General features: G+C 39.2%; 1 protein-coding gene across 1 annotated transcript in view; it reads left to right on the forward strand.

Annotated features, from left to right (window-relative positions):
• PIKFYVE (phosphoinositide kinase, FYVE finger containing) overlaps positions 1 to 20374 on the forward strand; it is a 94744-nt gene that overhangs the window by 54695 nt on the left and 19675 nt on the right. The window contains exons 21-29 of the mRNA XM_006903008.1: positions 3653 to 3724; positions 4378 to 4549; positions 6418 to 6596; positions 12681 to 12794; positions 13182 to 13290; positions 13408 to 13562; positions 14478 to 14568; positions 17695 to 17755; positions 18806 to 18943. Of these exons, the coding sequence (XP_006903070.1) occupies positions 3653 to 3724; positions 4378 to 4549; positions 6418 to 6596; positions 12681 to 12794; positions 13182 to 13290; positions 13408 to 13562; positions 14478 to 14568; positions 17695 to 17755; positions 18806 to 18943 (1091 nt within the window). The remainder of the gene's footprint in view (positions 1 to 3652; positions 3725 to 4377; positions 4550 to 6417; positions 6597 to 12680; positions 12795 to 13181; positions 13291 to 13407; positions 13563 to 14477; positions 14569 to 17694; positions 17756 to 18805; positions 18944 to 20374) is intronic.

The raw sequence follows: 20374 nt of genomic DNA on the forward strand, positions 1-20374 counted from the left end.
CTTCCAAGCAGGATTCCAGCAGCTTTAACAAGAAGTGCAGCCGTAGGGTTTGTATTTGATATGTGGCCCTCTACCGGCCATAGTGGAAAATTCCATTTTAATTTTTTTGTATGTATTTGTGAATAGAAGTTAATGAGAGTGTCGTAAGATCGGAAAACAATATAAATGATGGAAGAAAAATTTGTCATTTTAAATACCAGAAAGTTGACACATAAAAGCTAATTTGTAAGCACCTTCAAAATACGTGTAATTCAGATGTGTTTTCCTTCAGACATCACTTTCATAAAAGCACTTAGCCTTTTGCTTTACTTATAAGTTAATTTTAAAACTAAATTATTGGTAAATTTCTAGAAGTAGAAACATGCTTTATATATGTTGTAGTTATGTGCCGTTGAGTCGCTTGCGACTCATAGCGACCCTATGTACAACAGCCCTAAACTCTGCTCTGTCCTGTGCCAGTCGCACTGTCTCCGACACTCCCAACCCAATTAACCCAGTCACTGAATCAATCCACCTCATAGAGGGCCTTCCCCTTCTGTGCTGTCCCTCCACCCTCCCAAGCATGATGTTCTTCTCCAAGGACCGGTCTCTCCTCACAACATGTCCAAAGTATGTTAGACGGAGCCTCAGAATCCTTGCCTCCAAGGAACCACCCGGTTTAACCCTTTCCAGGACAAATCTGTTTGTTTTCCTAGCAGTCCATGGTACTCTCAATACTTTTCTCCAGCACCACAGCTCAAAGGCATCAATTCTCCTTCTATCCTCCTTGGTCATTGTCCAGCTCTCTGATGCATAACAAGTGATTGTGAAGACCATGGCCTGTATCAGACGCACCTTAGTCTCCAGAGAGACACCATTGCTCTTCGGTACTTTGGAGAGGTCCCTAACAGCAGACTTTCCCATGGCAATGCGTCTTTTAATTTTCTGGCTACTGGTGTAAAGAGTGTTGACTGTGGAGCCAAGCAAACTAAAGCTGTGAACAATCTCAATCTCTTCACCATCTATCCTGATGCTGCCAGTTGGTCCAGTGGTGAGAATCTTTGTCTTCTTGATGTTGAGCCTCAATCCATATTGGAGGCTACAGTCCTTGACCCTCTGCAGCAGGTGCTTCAGGTCCTCCTCAGTTTTAGCAAGCAGGGTTGTGTCATCTGCATAACGCAGATTGTTGATAAATCGTCCCCCAGTCTTGACCCCACATTTCTTCTCATAGAGCCTAGCCTCCCGGATAATCTGTTCTGCATATAGGTTGAAAAGGTATGGAGACAGGACGCATCCCTGGCGTACGCCCTTCCCAATTTTGAACTATGCAGTGTTCCCTTGCTGTGTTCTGACGACTGCCTCCTGGTCCAAGTGTAGGTTTCACATTAGAATGATCAGGTGTTCAGTAGTTGAAAAACATGGACTCGGTGACAGAAATGGAGCTGGAGAGAGAATGATCGAATTTTGCACAATGACTTATTCATAGCAAATACGTTTTTTAAGAGACATAAACACAGGTTGTATACTTGGATTTCACCTGATGGTATGCATAGGAATTAGATCGGTTACGTCTGTGGAAAGAACCGCTGGAGAAGCTCAGTATCAGCTGTGAAAACTAGGCCAGGAGCTGATTGTGGAACAGACCACGAAATATATATATATGTTTTTTTTTTTTAATTTTTAAAAATTTTTTTGCACAAGAGGCCTCTTAAAAAGCAATTTACTTTTAAGTGCCCTGTGAAACATAATCCTTTCTAAGAGTACTATTTGTACGACAGAATGTGCCCCATGATTCAATTTTCGGATCAGAAACACCCCTAGCCAGGAGATCATGAATTTTTTCAGAAGTACCTTAGGCAGGGTTAGCAATTAGACCTGAGGTTAGAGGAACCTAAAGTAATTTCTATGAGGAATTTATGTATTTTTTGTCACAGTTTGAATCATAAGTGGGATTCAACAGAGGCAAATTCTCTTATTTTGAACATTAGTGAATTAGGTGTAAAGTTAGTAATTGGCTGTTAGGCAAAGACATGAGCTACTGTTTGTTCTCCATACATAGTAAAGGTGTCGTAAAAACAGTGTGGCCAGTGTGAGGGTGAAGAACCTGACCTCCACTAACTCCATAAGGGGCAAATGTTCTTGTCAACAGTGCAAAACCCAATTACTGTGAGGTCACATACGCAGCACAATCCATGCTCCTGCACTTGTTTCTCCCAGTTTTAACACCGCTATCCCTGCCAGGGCTCTCACTGCTCCGCTTCTTGGTGAGATAATCTATTACTGTGGCCACACAGAACACACACACAGTGCTCACCATGATGGAGCGCATTAGGGGAATAACAGGTTAAACTCCAGGTTATAAACAGGATACAGGTCAGTCAGGGAAGCTGCTCAGGTGGGCTGTCAGGTCTGCTCTGGTCTTCAGATGTGGTAGGCCCTGTCTTATAGCTCTGAACCAGTCTGAAAAAGCTCTGTCAGTCATGGTACTTCCTTCCCTCCCCAGCTGTGATAGTGAGGCTGGACAAAATACATAAACTCCTCATAGCGCTGACTCCATAGTGCAGTTCTAGTTAGTTCTGTCACATGTTGGTCTCTGGTTTGCTGCCACCCCTGTTGCCAATTGCTAGTGCTGGTCTGATCTGGGTCTCTGATTAGTGTAGAGAACTCTGATAAGGGAGGAAGACTTTCATTCTTGATTGGTAGTATGACTCCTATTTTCTGCCTCTGAACCTACTCGGTTTAAGCTTGGTGGAATGGCAAAAGTAGCCAATTCTCTTATGAGTACTTTACACACTTATTTGCATACTCTCACTCCAAAGGTGCTAATCAACTTATCTTCATTATTATCAAACTATCCAGTTGCCTCAATGAGGCACTAACACTCCACAGTGGATAAGGATGAAGAAGAATTGATGCTTTGAGTTATAGTGTTGGACAATAGTACTGAATATCCCATGAACTGCCAAAGGAGCAGTTATGTTTTGAAAAAGTGCAACCAGAGTGCTCCTGGGAGGCAAAGATGGCAAAGCTTTGTCTCACATATTTTGGGCATTTTGCTAGGGCAGCTTATTCCTTGGAAAAATGTTACCATTCTTGGAATGATGGAGGGTTAGTAGAAGAGAGGAAGATTCCCAATGAGATGAGGTGACACAGGAATTGCAGCCATGGGCTCTAGTGTGTCTGAGAGGAGCAGGACGGCACAGGGTAGGATAGGGTTCAGGTCTGTTGTTCATAGGGTCGTTATGAGCTCTTCTTGACTCAGCATACCTAACAACAACATATGGTGAAAGTCAAAGACAATGGCTGGAAAAGCCTCCCTGAAGAATTCACTAACTCACTGTGAGCTAGAAAGCAGGCGCAGGTGTTCCTTTTTATATTGGCAAGCTCAAGGAAACTTTTATGTCTTCATAACTCAAAACGTATTAATAGTCTATGCATTCTCTAAAAGCTTTCATAAGATACTAATGGATGGGGAATTGGGTAAAATGTATAGCTTGGCTTGTCCAAACTTATGTTCCCGGAAGAGGTATGAAACTCATCATAAAACAATATTACCTGCTATAATACCATATTATAAATATGTTTAACACATAATCAGAATTAGTAGTCTCATGAAAATCTTTACTGCGGTAAGTCTTACAAAGTCTTTCTAAGAAATGATTTCTTCTTTTAGGATTGTAACAATGGAATTTTACGGAAAGAATGATCTTACATTAGGAATTTTCTTAGAGAGGTATTGTTTCAGGTAAGAATACAGTTTCCTCTTCTATTCCATTTATGCTTTTTTGATGCCCAGAATTTCAACCTCAAACATGCATATGAGTTGAATGTATTGTCCTGTGGGCTTCACTTCCATGCAGTGTGTCAGAACACACTGTAAACAGGCTACTTCGTTTTCACACCAGATGTTTTCTTCAGTACAGTCCTCAAATCTTTGCTCATCTAATTATCTTGCCACCACGAAGACTATTTCTGGGAAGTCTACTTTTATACTGATTCAAGTGAGATGCAGGAGAAGTATTGGAAGCAACTAGATTTTGGTTTAAGTCTTAAGAGCTGGCACTGTTTAGTCGAACAAGTAGTTTAGTCTTTATCCTTCATTAGGGATAACAATCATCAGAAATTTCAGGGCTTTCAGTGGGTTAATGAGATCATCCTCTAAACCTGCTTGACTTGACATAAAACCATAGATTGCACATAACAATTGAAAATGATCCCCCTCCTAGCTTAAGACAGAGTGTCCAATTGCAGCCCAAGTGGTTGTGTGATGACTAGATTGTGCAGTACTCATTGCTGCTCTTCAGAGAGTGCTGTGCTAGTGGCTGTGGTAGCCAGGGCTCGTTATACGTTGTTTCTCTTTTATGGATGATGTGAAAAGGATTTTATTTTTTGCCAAAGGCCTTCTTATCAGTGCCCTAGTATGTTCTGTGACACCCCCATGGTGCATCATATTCGGCGTTTTGTCCATGGGCAAGGATGCGTGCAGATTATCCTGAAGGAATTGGATTCTCCAGTACCCGGATATCAGCATACAATTCTCACATACTCTTGGTGCAGAATCTGCAAACAGGTAAATGTGCCCTATGAACTGTAGTATTCCCCATAGTTCCCCCTATTCCTTTAATTGTGTTTAATTCTGGTTTTGAAGAGGGTGGTCTGTATTACCTGGACTTGTTAGCAGTTGAGTTATTTTTGAATCCTGTTTTCTGTCCCTGTGCTTTGTGTTCAGTCTACTATTTGATTAATAAAAAGTTTGCTTTTAGAATATGTTACTGAGCTGGTCCTCACTCTTAGTGGTCCTGTGAAAGCTCGACTGCTGTTGTATTTGTGCCCATTGTTACAGCCACTGCCCGTCCATCTTGTGAAGAGTCTTACTCTTTATTGCTGATCCCTTACCAACCATAATACCCTTCTCTAGGGACTGTTCTGGTAACATGTTCAAAATATGTGAGATGAAATCTCACCATTCTTCCTTCCAAGGAACAGTCTGGCTATACTTTCTCTAAGACAGATTGATTTCTTCTTGTATTCCATGGTGTGCCCAATATTTTTCCCAGCATCAAACTTCAAATATATCACTTCTTCTTTGATCTTGCTTATCCATTGTTCCTACACTTGGGAGGTTATTGAAAATCCATGGCTTGGATTAGTTACACCTTAGTCCTCAATGTGACCTCTTTGCTTTTTTTTCAGTATTTTGTTAAATGAAATACAGGACCTCAGTATAAGTACAGGCCTTGAGATGATATCTTTACAGTTCTCAAATAGGTTTATTCATTCAGCATTTATTAAGTACTTTCTGTAGGCAAGGCACAGAGTTCAGGTGGCTTAGTGTGTTGCCTGTTATGCTGCTAACCAAGGAGCTTAATAGTTGGAATACACAGGGAGAAGATGGGCGGTCTCCTCTGTTAAAGACTTAGAGCCGTGGAACCCCGACGGAGGGCTGCTCTGGGCTGGAATAGACTCAGCCGCAGCAGGTTGGGCATGTGTGCTAGGCCCTAGGAATCAAAAAGGAGTAAGATGTGGCTTTTGTCCTCACCCAGAGGAGAGCAGACTTGGAAAGCAATAATGCTTCCATGGCAAATGTTAACCCTATCAGTGTTGCTGTCTTAAAAGATAAGAACATGCTTTTACTGATTTTCCTGTGCATTCTTGAGATAAAGATCATAGGTTCTGTTCCCTTTGTGTGCCTTTCTTTACTTTTTCATGTGTGAAGCAAATATTTGATACTTTAAAATATTTAATATATAAATTGTTTGCAATAAATATGTGTTAACTATTATCCTAATTGTCTTATAATGATTTTCTGTGCTTTTGGAAAGCACAGATAAGAATTGCAGATAAAATTATAGTGTCACCTCTATAAATGTGTAAGTGATTATGGGCACCAAAATCATAGTTGGTTTTTCCTACAACATTAAACCTAAGGGTATGAAATAATTTCTAGTGACTCTCAGTCTTTTATAATTGTTCTTTTAGGTCTCTGTCCCTTGTTGGCTAGCTGATTGTATTTTGTTACAGAATATGTAAATTTATGTAGATTGAGTAATGCATTAATATGATAATAATGGAATATTCTTTGGCCATTAAAAATCAGATTACACAAGCAGATAATACTTGGGAAAATAACTAATAGTACATTGCTAAGAGGGGTTAGAAGGCTATGAAGATGATTAGAGAAAAGAGTTTTCATTTACAAGTGCACTTTGTTTGCACATGTACGAAGGAAGGAAGTATGCTGGTGGTGGTGCTGGAGGGTTATTGGTGACACTGCCCTACTTGTCTCCTCCGAACTCCATTCACTTTTGAGGTTTTGTTTCTCTTCCGAGTTTGCTGCACTTGGAATGTACTAGATTTGTATTAGAAAAGAAGGTACACTGTTTTTAAAAAAGTATTACTTTAAACGTGTTTAGATAAAGTACTTATTTTGAATTCCAGGTAACACCAGTTGTTGCTCTTTCCAATGAGTCCTGGTCCATGTCATTTGCAAAATACCTTGAGCTTAGGTTTTACGGGCACCAGTACACACGCCGAGCCAATGCTGAGCCATGTGGCCACTCTATCCACCATGATTACCATCAGTATTTCTCTTATAACCAGATGGTGGCATCTTTCAGGTAAGAAGTCAGAGGGGCCTTGTAAATAGTCCCATATTCCATAGAATGCTTTCCCATATTCCCCTGTACTTGACTGAAGTAATCAGTGGATGTGCTGTTCCCTTGGCCATGCTGCGAATGCGGAGGGACTCCTAGCAGTTCTCAGTGTATTATTTTTGTTAAATCCTTACTACAGCCCAAAGAAATCGGTATTATGACCCTTTTAAAAGTTTCACTTTCTGTTGGGAGTTGAGTGAAAGTCTACAGAACAGATTGGTATTCCTTTCAGTCATTCACATGTTTTGTTTTATGACATTGATTATAGTGCCCACATTATATGTGCATCCCTTCCACAATGTGGTTTCTATCTGCCTGTCTGCTCTCTCTCTTCATGCCTTCTGAACTGTACCCCGGGTCAGTGCTTCCTTGTGATCCTTATGGTTGACTGTTGTAAGAAGGGTGATGTTGTTCCCCTTACAGATCTGTGTGCTGTTTGGCTGAAAATTGTGCCCTGGGTGGATTCAGCTCTGGTATCAAAGAGTGCGTGAGGGCCTCTGTCTCAGGGGTTCCCCTGGTCTATGGCAGATTTAGTGATTTTTGAATTTTGTTCTGCATTTTCTCTCTCACTCTATCCAGGGCCCTCTATCGTGATTCCTTTCATTGTGGTCCACGGTGTTGACCAGACAGCATCCCCTCCTACTTAACTCAGGGTTGTGGAAGTTGATGTTCATGAGGGCCACCAATGCTGTGGACTAATTGTTTCCATGTGTCTATGATACTTTTATTAATCCTTTTTTATCCTGACAGGAAGACCAGTGATTTGCATTTTAGATGGCCACTTACAAACACTTAGGTCCCAAGTTATGACTGACCAGTTAGGTTGTAGAACACTGTCTTGGTAGACTATTATGCTAATGAATTAACCTTGGTTTTCCTAAGTCTATGGTCGGTCTGATGAGGCCCTATGATTCATTCCCTTGGAATGTTTGGTTATGGTTATGTATTGGCCCTACTACCTAGGGGGCTATATTTGCAGCACATACAAATGGATGTGCAGAAATATAATCTGCCAAATCCCTGTATGATCGCGGGTGTTGTTCCTTCCATTCACCCTCTCTTCATCTCACCTGCCTTATCATTGTGTCTGCTTACACGTTACTATTTCTTACTACAGATTAGGTAGGGTTGTATATGTGAGGGCATATTGTTAACCTTTAACTCTTGTTTGCCTCTCTATGCTTTCCTTTTGTGGTGGTGGTATTATGTTAATAACCCCTTATTTTGTGTAGCTTTTTCCTTCACCTAACTTAAGATACGTGTATTATATGATTAAGGAGCTCTGGTGGCATATTTGGTAAGGAGTTGTGCTGCCAACTCAAAGGCATGCAGTTCAGTCCACCAGCTGCTCCATGAGAGAAAGATGAGCAGTTTCGTCCTGTGTTGTTTACAGCCTCTGAAAACCCACTGGAGGGCCAGCTATGAATGAGTTGATTCCTCCGTGATGGCAGTGATGTAGGGGAGTTTTATAACATCACAGCAACACAGTCTAGTTGTTGGTTTTCTTTTCTTTGCCTCCCATTCCTAGTAACCATTAAAGATTGTCTCTTTATTGTGTATTAACTTTTCTTTAACTTTATGTAATAGTAGATTCATACAGTATTTGTCCTTTTGTGACTGTCCTTTTTTCACCCAGTATAATGTCTTCCAGATTCATCTGTTAATTCAGTGTTTCACAAATTCTTCATTCTTTAATGTTGTTTGGTGTTCGATTGTGTGTATGTATCACGGTTTGTTTATCCAGGAAATAAATATTTTATTTTATAGAGCTAGCAAATGACGGAGTCAGGACTCGAACCCTGGATAACCTGTTGTCATAGACCTCATTCTTAACCATTGCTTATGTACTTAGGAGTGTCAGAATTTTTGCTATAACATTAACAGACATAAAGATTATCTCATCTTTTGGATAAGACCAATATGAAAAGTTTTGCATAAGACTAATATAAAGAAGGAGCTATTTACCATTAAATGATTTTTCAGGCTCTGCCTTCCAAATATAGCCAGAATCTGAGTATTTCTTAGCTCTTCCACACTAGTCCTACATTTACCACTATACAGTGCTTTCAGCTAGTCGCTGTCTGCCCTCTCTGCTTACATCCCGTTGTCAACACAGCATGATTCTCTCAAGTGAAAAACAATCAAGTCACTGAGCTTTTCCTGCCAAAGTGAAAGCAGAGTCCATCCCTGGCCTGCCATTGCCTGGGTCCTCTGACCCCCTCTTTCTCACTTCCTGTCATTCCGCACTCATTTGCTCTACTGTGGGCTTGCAGACCTGACCAGGCCCCATGTGCCTGGTTGGCTACCACTGTGAAACTGCTCTTTCCTAAGACATCTGCCTGCTGTTTCCTTGTTTTCTTCTGGGTCTTTGTTCACGTATTGCTTTCCCTGATGCTCCTCACCTAGCATTCCTTGTTTTTTTTACTCTGATTTATTTTTATCTTAGCCACTTAGCATTTGATATTATGTGTCTATAAGTTTTTCCTTGTTTTTTGTTACCTGACTCTTGTTATTTCTGCATCAGAAGGATAAAAATTTGGCCCTTGTTTCATGCTGTAGATCTAGCACCGACATAGTGACATATACATAGTAGGCATTTAGAAAATATATACTAGTTAGGTCTTAATTATTTTTTTAAACAAGAGGTTTTTTTAATTACAAACATCGACTCCACAATCAACACTCTTGGCTCCAGCAGTCAGGAAATCAAAAGATGAATTGCATTGGGAAAATCTGCTATCAAGGACCTCTCCAGAGTACTAAAGAACAACGATGTTAGTTTAGAGACTGAGGTTTGTCTGGTGCAGGCCATCATCTTTGCAATTACTTGCTGTATGTCAGAGAGCTGGAAAATGACTAAGGATGACTGAAGAAGAATCAATGCCTTTGAGTTGTGGTGCTGGAGAAAAGTATTGAACAGACCATGAACTGCCAAGAGAAGGAGAAGGAGAAATAAAGCTGCTTCTTGGAGGCAAGAATTTTGAAGCTCTGTCTCATGTACTTTGGGCACATGGCCAGGAGGGACCAGACCTTGAAGAAGGACAGCAGGATCAGGGAAGGAGAGGAAGACCCCAGATGATATGGGTTGACATAGTAACTGAGGTGATGGAGGTAGATGTGTGAGAGACAGTGAGATAGGGTCTCTATGAGTTGAAGGTGATTTGATGGCACATAACACCTCCACCACAGCCGCCGCCACCACCACCACCAGCACCACCACCATCACCAGCACCACCACCATAGGGTTGAGGTAGGGGATAGCATTTACTAGACAAATAAGCTCTGAAAAGAAAATAAGACTCATGAAGAATCCTCATGCATGGAGTGGAGAGGAATACCTCTGGTGGCCTCATTGTAAGGAGCTGCGCTGCAATCCCAAAGACACAAGTTTGAATCTTCCAGCTGTTCCATGGGAGAAAGATGAACAGTCTCCTCCTGTGCCGTTAACTGCCTCTGAAAACCCACTGGACGATCAGCTATGGATCGGGTCCAACACAGTGGTGCACAACAACAACAACAACAACATTATATCTAAGTTCACTGTAGAAAGGAGTCTCACTCATTCATAGAGAAAGTTCATTTGAAGACAGTTTGTTTATATGGAAGGTGAGGATAGCCTCAGAGGACAAATAGCACATCAGTGCAGTGGGAAAAAGTAAACACAACAAAAATTCTTCCAAACTGAAGAGGATACTTCTAACGACTAAAAGTTGTGGTGCTGGAGAAGTGTATTAAGCATACCATGGTCTGCCAAAAGAACAAGCAGGTCTGTCTTGGAGAAGGCAAGCTGCTTCTTGGAGGCAAGGATTTTTTTTTTCTATAATTATATTTTATTAATTTTCATAAACATTTACAGAGATTTTGGGTTTCCATTCATTCATTGTTGTACTATTCTCTCTACCCTCCTCCCAGTTTGTTCTTGTCCAAATGCCACAGTGCTTGTCAAAGCCAGTTCTGATTAATCTTCTTTGTCAGTGTGTCCTTTGCCATTCCCTATCACTCCTCCCTGAGAGAGACTTCACCCTGAGTCATAAGGAAAGGGGGATGGCGTATTCTCTTAGCTACTTCCTGCTGAAAAGGGACGCTGTGGGTTTCAGGGTGAAGATCTTCTCTTACTACTCTAAAGGGCCCCTTTGGCAGTAGGAAACACATAGACTATTATGGAGATTGATTTTGGAATTTAGATGCACTCTTATTGATTGTGCTTGGCCGTACATGTTCATATCCTTGAAGATGTATCATGGGGGTGTTGCAACCTAGAAGACACAACTTTGACTAACAAGTTATAAGTACATGAGTCCAAAAATTATGGAAAAGTAAAAGAAAAGATTCTTTCATTGTTTTACAAACCCTCCCCCAGGTCCCCTCCACCATGTAGCCCTCGCTCTAGTCTCCTGTGATGACAGAAATACCTAGTTATATATCTCTTTTAAACAGTTTTCTCCCTCCTCTGTTTCAGTGCAGTATACATTATTGAACCCATCTTACTCAGTCTCTCCCCAACTCCAAGGACAGTCCCATTCTACAACAGTGGCATCATGTAATATTTGTCCTTTTGTGACTGGGATATTTCACTCAGCATAATGTTCTCCAGAGTCAACCATTTTGAATAATATTGCATGAGTTCCTTGTTTTTTAATGCAGCATAGTATTCCATTGTGCGAATATACCACAGCTTCTCTAGCCATTCGTTTGTTGATGGGCACTTAGGTTGTTTCCAACTCCTTGCTATTGTGAACAAAGCTGCAATAAACATGGGTGTGCATATATCTGCTTGGATGTCAGCTATGGTCTCTTCAGGGTATATTCCCAGTAGTGGAATTTCTGGGTCAAATGGTATCTCTATTTGCAACTTTTTGAGAAAGCGCCATACTGCTTTCCACAGGGGTTGCACCATTTTACACTCCCACCAACAGTGAATCAGGGTTCCAGTTTCTCCACAACCTCGCCAGCATTTGTTGCTTGCTGTTCTGTTAAATTTTTGCTATTTTGACTGGGGTGAAATGATATCTCATAGTTGTTTTAATTTGCATCTCTCTTAGGGCTAGGGATTTTGAGCATTTCTTCATGTGTTTGTTAGCCATCTGAATGTCGTCTTCGGTGAAGTGCCTGTTCATATCCTGTGCCCATTTTTCTATTGGATTCTTTACCTTTATCTTGTTGTGGTGCTCAAGTATTTCATAAATTCTGGGTATAAGTCCCTTATCTGATATATTATTACCGAATACTTTTTCCCAGTCAGTGGCTTCCCTTTTTACCCTACTGGAGAAGTTTTTGGATGTGCATAGGGATTTGAGTCTTAGAAGGTCCCATTCATCTATGTTATCTTCTCCTGGTTGTAGCTTTTCCAGGATACTGGGAGGACTGTTTATGTTGTGGATTAGGACTTCTAGTGTTGTTCCTAGCTTTTCTTTAATGAATTTTATAGTCCTTGGTTTTAGTCCTGGGTCCATGATCCACCTTGATTTGGTTTTTGTGAATGGAGTGAGGTGTGGGTCTTGCTTGAGTCTTTTGCAGATATTTTTCCAATTTTGCCAACACCATTTGTTAAAAAGGCTGTCGTTCCCCCACTTCACTGATTTCATCTCCTTGTCAAAGATCAGTTGACCATAGATAGATGGGTTTTGGAGGCAAGGATTTTGAAGCTCCGTCTCTCATAGTTTAGGCATATTGCCAGGAGGAACCAGTCCTTGGAGTAGGACTGCATGCTTGGAAGGGTGGAGGGACAGCACAGGAGAGGAAGACCCCAGATGAGAGGGATTGACAGTAGCTGAGAGAATGGGGGCAGGTGTGTCAGAGTTTGTGAGGCTGGCACAGGATCGGGCAGAGTTCAGAACCATTATACGTAGGGTCACTAGGAGTCGCAGTCAACTCGATGGGACGTAACAACAAAAGGTATCTTCAGAATCCTTAAGATTGTTTTAAAATGCCAGATTGTTTTCTCTTATTCCTTGTAGGACTTAGTTGTCTGTTTTGGGGAACTTGTACTCAGGGTATTAATATATTTTTAATCTGTCTCCTGTTATTTGTATTTCCCCCCCCCCTCAGTTATTCTCCTATTCGGCTACTTGAAGTATGTGTTCCGCTCCCCAAAATAGTCATTAAACGTCAGGCCCCATTAAAAGTGTCTCTTCTTCAGGATCTTAAGGACTTCTTTCAAAAGTAAGTACTTGTTTGTTTGTTTAATGTGATCTGTAAGCTCTAGTTATTTTAAAATAGCCAGTTTGTTCATTTTTAATGAGAAATGTAAGAAACTTTTATTTCAGTTTAATTTCTTTAAAAGTACAGATATTTCACTTTACTGATTGTGTAATTTATATATTGTAGTTGTGAAAAAATGTAGACCTTGCAGAAACTTGGGTGTAAAAACTTAAAATTTTGATATATATCAAAAGGACTTTGTTGCTTTGTAAAATTTTATTTGGTTTTTATTTAGATAAAGCACAGATGTAGGTTGTGTTTGTGTAGTGTCTCTTATTTATTTGAGATTAGAAAATTTGGTTCCAGTTTCTCAAAAATACTTGATGTTTATGTGTTTTTAATTGCTAGAGTTTCACAGGTGTATCTTGCTGTTGATGAAAGACTTGCATCACTGAAAACTGATACATTTAGCAAAACAAGAGAGGAAAAAATGGAAGACATCTTTGCACAAAAAGAGGTAATTTATTTCTTTGGCAGAATGTCCAGAGTTAACTGTTAATGTATTAGACTTTTTTTGGTGGGCATTGGGGGCCCTGACCTCTCTAGTATTTCAGATTACTGCTGTTGTTTCTAGATGGAAGAAGGTGAGTTCAAGAACTGGATTGAGAAGATGCAAGCCAGGCTCATGTCTTCCTCTGTAGATACCCCTCAGCAGTTGCAGTCAATCTTTGAGTCACTCATTGCCAAGAAACAAAGTCTCTGTGAAGTTCTGCAGGCTTGGAATAGCAGGTGAGACTGCAGCTGGCTACGTCTTTCATATTACTGACTACTTACTCTGCTGGGATATTTTCCTTTCAATATTTTTGTTAATTGTGCGTGTTTAATTTTATTTTCTCTCAAGTTATAGAACTTATTTTTCTGTGACTACCAACTTCTCACCCTCTCTCTTAAAACTTAGACTAATTTTTAGGTATTTTGTGAAGATATAAAAACTAAAGATAAGGATAGTCTTCAATGCTGTATTCAGTTATTATTTTAGTAACTGAATTAGTATTCCATGGAATGAGCACTGTGGAGTTAAATTTTTTAGGTCAAGGATTTCAGTATATTATAATTGAATACATATATTTCATTATATATCATGCATTTATTTAACTTCCATTTTGGAAATATTTTAATTAGAAAATGTATTAAATATATTTTTCATTTATTTCAAAGCTCGGTTAGATTATTATAGTTACTATTTATTGACTACTTGGATTTCTAGACTCTAAGTATGGTACTAGACCAGGATTTATTCTTTCATTTTTTATGAGTCCTACAGGATATATGTGGCTTTATTTTACAGGAAAGGAAACCATGGCTACAAGAAATGAAGGATTTTACCTGAAATGACAGAGCTTTTAGTTGTCAGACAGGGACTTGAGCCCGGTCTCTTAGTGCCTGTGTTTTTTCCATTATATTGTGCTTTCTTTTGTAAACTGCTATTCTTTTACAACCATAGCCTTAGCGGCAAGAGCCACTGGTTAGTTGTTTAGAAAGAAAGCAGCAGTTACACAAAGCTTTAAAATCTTTTGCAGTCCAAATAGGGAAATTTAATTATTGATGTTTCAAAGTTATAAAGAAAAAGATTATAGATATCTTTCAAGAAACTAGAAAAAAATTATTCTCTTTACCCGCCCCCGTCCCCCCTTCTAACCACAGATTGCAGGATCTTTTCCAGCAAGAAAAGGGTAGAAAACGACCTTCAGTTCCCCCAAGTCCTGGAAGACTGAGACAAGGAGAAGAAAGCAAAGTAATGAGATAAGATCTTTTTTCTTTCATTAATATAAATACTGTCATTATAATTCCCATTTATTACCATGAGAAATGGTAGTTTATGGTATACTTTATTAATAGTACTAATCACAGTTTTCCATCTTGAAGTTGTAAAGTTTCAAGGAGATATCACCTAGATTACTTTTATATCCTGCCCTGAAAGAGGGGTTCTGAAGGCTTAGTGGTAAGGAGTTGTGCCGCACCAAAGGCATATGGCTCAAATCCACCAGCTGCTTTGTGGGAGAAAGATGAAGAGTCTCCTTCGCGATTTACAGTCTATAAAAACCTGCTAGAGGATCAGCTCTGAGATGATTCTGACTTGAAATCACATAACAGAAACCTTGAAAGAAAATTATCTATTGTAATTCATTCATCTGAGTCATTTAACTAGACCAACATACCACAGGCTGCCAAGAGAACAGACAGGTCTGTTCTGGGGAGAGGAATCCAGATTGCTTCTTGGAGACAAGGATTTTGAGGCTCCGTCTCATATACTTTGGGCTGCTTGTCAGGAGGGACCAGACTGTGGATAACGACATCATGCTTTGAAGGGTGGAGGCAGTTAGGAAGAACCTGGATGAGATGCATTGGGACAGTGACTAGGGGCAAGGGGTCAGAGATGGCAAGGTGGGCTCAGGATAAGGCAAGGGTCAGAGCTGCTCTTTATAGGGTCACTGTGAGTTGTAGTTGACTCAGCTGCACATAACAGCTGCTTACCCACATCACTGAGTGTAGCATCTTGTGGCAGTCAGTGCTACAAGAACAATCATGGACACTCTCGTGTATATTCAGAGTCCCAGTTTAGTTTATTCCTATGTGGTTTTGAGTGTTCTTTACCTCTGTGCTTAAATGAGCAGCTTTTCAGGAAGTTGGGGGTATGTGTGTGGGGTGTTCCTGAACTATATGCTGATTTAATTAGCCTATTCTGATTAGTTTTCTATTATTGTATAACAAATTAACACAAATTTAGTGTTCTAAAACAATACAGATATAAATCTGTATTTAATTTATAGTTTCCCTGGGGCAGGAATTTGGTCTGGCCTGGCTTGATTTCATGGTTGAGATCTAGGTTTTGTCTGGGACTTTAACTGAAACTTCCACTCTTCCAACTTCACTCAACTTATTGGCAGAATTGAATCTTCCACTCTTCCAACTTCACTCAACTTATTGGCAGAATTGAATTCCTACACGTTATAAACCGAGATTCGCATTTTCTTGCTGACAGGTGCCTCTTCTCAGTACACACAGCTGCTTTCCTTGCCATAGCCTTTCCATCTACACAATCCACGATCTTGTATAAGATTCTCTGTTGCTTCATATCTGTTCATTCTCATGTCTAATTTTTAGACACAGATTTAAAGGATTTATGTGAGAGTCAGTCAGACCTATCTGAATACTCTCCCTTTTTAAGATACACTGATTTGAAACCTTAGTTTTGTAGGCAGAATCTTTAAAAAAAAAAAAAGACAACACAAAAAAATTCAAACTCATTGTCATCAAGTCATTTTCAACTCCTCCTGCTCAGCCTCTGTCAGAGTTCCTGAGGCTGTAAATCAAAACGGGAGGAGATTGCCCGTCTTTCTCCCTCAGCTTTGAACACCAGAGTTACATAACCTTTGGTGTAGCAGCAAAGCTCACTATGGACTGTGCCTCCAGAACTCAGTACCTATATCAGTGTTTGATTGAATACCTGGGGGCAATGTGTCTGTAGGTTTCAGGGATTGAAAGTTTTGGGGAGACTATTTTAGAATTCTGCCTACAACACTTGGCATTAGTATATAGGAGATGACTTAATCTCAGTAGACTGTCAAAGTATGAGGGTTTAGTTCTGATACAATGAAGACATTTATAAGAGTGGGTTAGTGTGTAGCATTTGTAAAGGAATACTGGCCTGATGGATCCAAGTGCCTTAATGTTACTTAGTAATACATATATGAAGATATTTTTTTTGTCTCTTAAACAACTGTGTAGGAATCATTTCCCTTAAAGTTTGGGTAGAAATTACAGTAACTGCAGATGATATTACATTAGTATTTGCCAGCTGCTCTAGGCTATTTACCAAGTAACTAGAACAGACTGCTGGTGACCTATTTGCCACCTGAAAAAGCTGCAAAGCTAAAATGTTTAACATCTCTGAAATATGCATATACAGGACTACAAACAGAAACCATTCCATTTACAATCATCTTTTTGAAAGTTGGGAGGTTGACTTAAAAATCTGTAACCCTCTTCTAATCTTCATTCATTTGATAAGTAAGTAGTTGTTGAAAACTATGTGTCAGATGCCATCTAGGTACAGTGTATATTATTGAGAACAGAACCCATAGTCATTGCTTCCAAGGAATATTTGTTTCATGAATGGGAGACCAATAAACAGATAAATAAAAAATAATGAAAAATAGGAAAAAAAATACAGAAACTAGAGCTTTGCTGGGTGAGTGGGTAAATAAGTCTTAAAAGTAAATGTGGGACTTGAGAAAAGTAGATAATAAAGGATTATTGGATAATAAAAGATTATGAAATAGATAATCATAAGTAGTTCTTAGATACGTTAATGCCCAAAGTAAGCTGATGAGAGCAGTGTTCTCCTAGAGGGTCCAGGACGCTGGGGAATTTGAGATCTTTTAGAGGTGTTTACAAGATCTCCTTTTTGTTAATTCCAAGTTTATGGGATTACGTTTTTTAAAAAAGATATTTTAACCAAAACAATGCATCTCATGCAGATTAAATGGAATAGCCAGATACTAATTTAGCTATCTTTTATTAAGCTAGACATTAAAGAAATTTATACAGATGTCAAACAATGCTTCTCATTATTTGGTTTTTTCAATAGTTATATTTTTGTAAAAATAATTCTACTAATATATAATAGTGTTATCATTCTTTTAAAATTAATTAAGTCATACATACTCTGAAACCTTTCTCAGTGTTAATGTTGAATAAAGTAAAAATTAGAATTTGATGTTTCTTACTTATATTTAAGAGCATGAGGAGATCCTGAGACCAAAAATGTAATATTTTCTGGTAAAAAAATAGAAAATAGTGAATTTTAAAAGTGTAATTTTATTGTTTCCTTAATAACAAAGTATCTTCTCCTTCATAGATAAGTACCATGGATGCATCTCCACGAAATGTTTCTCCAGGACTTCAAAATGGAGAAAAAGGTTGGTCCTTTATTCTGGTGATAACTTTCTATTGTTATGCTTAAAAAACTTCTTAATCTGTAAGTTTTGTTTAACTCTACATTTTTAAGCTTCTCCCCACCTCCAATGCAATTATTTATGCAATTGTTTAATGCAAATATCTCTTTTTGTCCTGTTTTCCATCTGTCTTTGGAGCATTTGTAACACTGACAGCTTAAGAATATCATAAAATTTATAAAAAGATGAGAAATAGAAATAAATACATCATATATAAAGGGGCTGCTATTAGAGAAGAACAAAAAATAGTGCAAAAATGAATTCTGCTTTGCTCACTGCAAGAATTTTAAAATTTTACATTTTTATGTCACTAAAACTATTTTCTAGACTTAGTGTTTTTAACTCTATTTCATGAAATAATTCAGTACCACCCTAGAAAATTTGCAAGGAAATACACTAATCTGACCTAATAGAACAGGAACTCAAGAATTTTTTTTTTACTTTATTATTTTTTGCACGTGTACTGTCAAATCAGGTCTGACTGGTACAGGAGGAGATTGCCCCTCCTTTTCCAGCCGAGCATCTGGTGGATTTGAACCACATACTTCTGGGATTGCAGTGCAACTTCTTGCCACTAGGCCACCAGAGCTCCCAGGAACTCAATAAATCTTGACATTTCTCTATTAACAATTAAATGAGGAGTGTTTCCTCACCCCCCACCCCCAGAATAAGCATGTGATTCTTCCTCAGTAATTGAATTCATTTCCTTGCCATTGAGTGAACTTGAGTGTTCAGGAAGGAATTGTGGTATAATGCCAAGATAACTGAGGAGGAATCAGCCTTTGGTGTCTGTAACAGAACCACCACTAAAGTCTAATTATGAGCGAGTCACTACCCTTCCCTGCATTTTTGTACCTCTTTTTATAATAAAAGCTAAATGGCCTCACTAATTTCTAAGAACATAAAAAGTCTGTGCTTTAGAAAAGAGAAGTACTGTGATGTTAGAAACATTTATATTAGGTAGAAATGGACTTTTGACTTATAAGTGACTCATTTAAGATCATGTTTCTTTAGAGGATCGCTTCTTAACAACCCTGTCCAGTCAGAGCTCCACCAGTTCCACTCACCTGCAGTTGCCGACGCCACCTGAAGTCATGTCGGAGCAGTTGATGGGAGGGCCCCCAGAACTGGATACCGCCAGCAGTTCCGAAGGTAGTGTCTATGTCACTCTCACTGCGGTTCACTGAATCTAAAACTGAAAGATAACCTTTTTTGCTTTGGTGGCTGCGCTCCTAGGGAGCTGCTAACCCAAAGGCCCAATCTCACGTGGTTTGAATACACTAGGAATCTATAGGGTAAAGATGGGCAATCTCCTCCTTTATGATTTACAGCCTCTGAAACTCAGTGCAGGGTCAGCTCTAAGTCGATTCTGACTTGATGGCAGTGAGAAATTAAGAAAAACGTTAATAATTCTTTGGCATGATGTTTTCCTATCCTTTAGAATTATTTTTTAAAATACTGTCCTTGAAAGGGTTGTTTAGACTTAATTAGGCACAAGTTTTTATTAGATCACTTTTCATTCAGTTACATTAATAAGCTTTTCTTTCTTAAATCCTGTGAAGTATATACTTGTTGCTTTATAAGGAAATAGAGAAATTACAACCATTTCTCCAACTCTGAATACCTGCTTCACTAATTGCAATTTTTTTTAAAAATTTTATTGTTATTTTCTTGTATGTGTACTGCTAAATCGGATCTGACTGGTACAGGAGGAGATTGCTCTTCCTTCTCCAGCAGAGTATCTGGTGGATTCTAACTGCATACCTCTGGGATTGCAGTGCAGCTACTTGCCATTAGGCCACCAGAGCTCCCTAATTGCAAATTTTAAAGAAGCCTTAAGTGTTTAGCTGCTAACAAAAAAACTGGCTGTTTGAACCTACTCAGTGACTTCAGAAAAGACTGTAAAGGTTAGGAAACCCTATGAGACAGTTCTGCTCTGTCACATACCATCACTCTGAGTTAGAATCAACTTGGAGTTAGAAGCACAATTGCCTTGCTTCTCTCTCTCATTACTTTCTTTTCAAGCAAACAAAAATATAACATGCTCATTGGTAAAGAGTCGATTCCAGGTCATTAAACTTATAGAACAGAGTAGAAATGCCTCACAGGAAGGCTACATGTCTTTATGGAAGCTGACTTATTCTTGTGCAGAGGGACTAGTAGTTTTGACTGGCCAACTTTGCAGTTAGCTGAGTGATTAACCACTGTACCAGTGGGGCTCCTTCTGTTTAAGCAGCAGCTATTTAACTCTTTAGTAAACACTGAGAAGATTTTTAAATTGCAGTTCAAACTAGATGTAATAACCACAGTGCGCCTAACTTGAGATGAAGTGACAGTATGGACACCTGTAACATGTTCTTACATAGTCTTGTAGGAACTGTGGCTACAACGTGGACATTCCTGCCATGAGAAGCCATCAGTTAAGAATTGCCCTTATTGTCAGTGTGCCCATGAAGTCATTGCTTGTATGCTTCACTGTTGCTTCCTCTGATTTCATAAAAGTCATGATTCCTAGCTTAGAAATGTTAAACCACAGTTAGTAGCTGTGGTGTGTGTGTTTGTTTTCTAAAAGGATAAATAAAG

The sequence above is a fragment of the Elephantulus edwardii genome, unplaced genomic scaffold (assembly GCF_000299155.1).
Source record: "Elephantulus edwardii isolate Elephantulus edwardi_28Jun2011 unplaced genomic scaffold, EleEdw1.0 scaffold00493, whole genome shotgun sequence".
In the NCBI taxonomy this organism is placed as follows: Eukaryota; Metazoa; Chordata; class Mammalia; order Macroscelidea; family Macroscelididae; genus Elephantulus; species Elephantulus edwardii.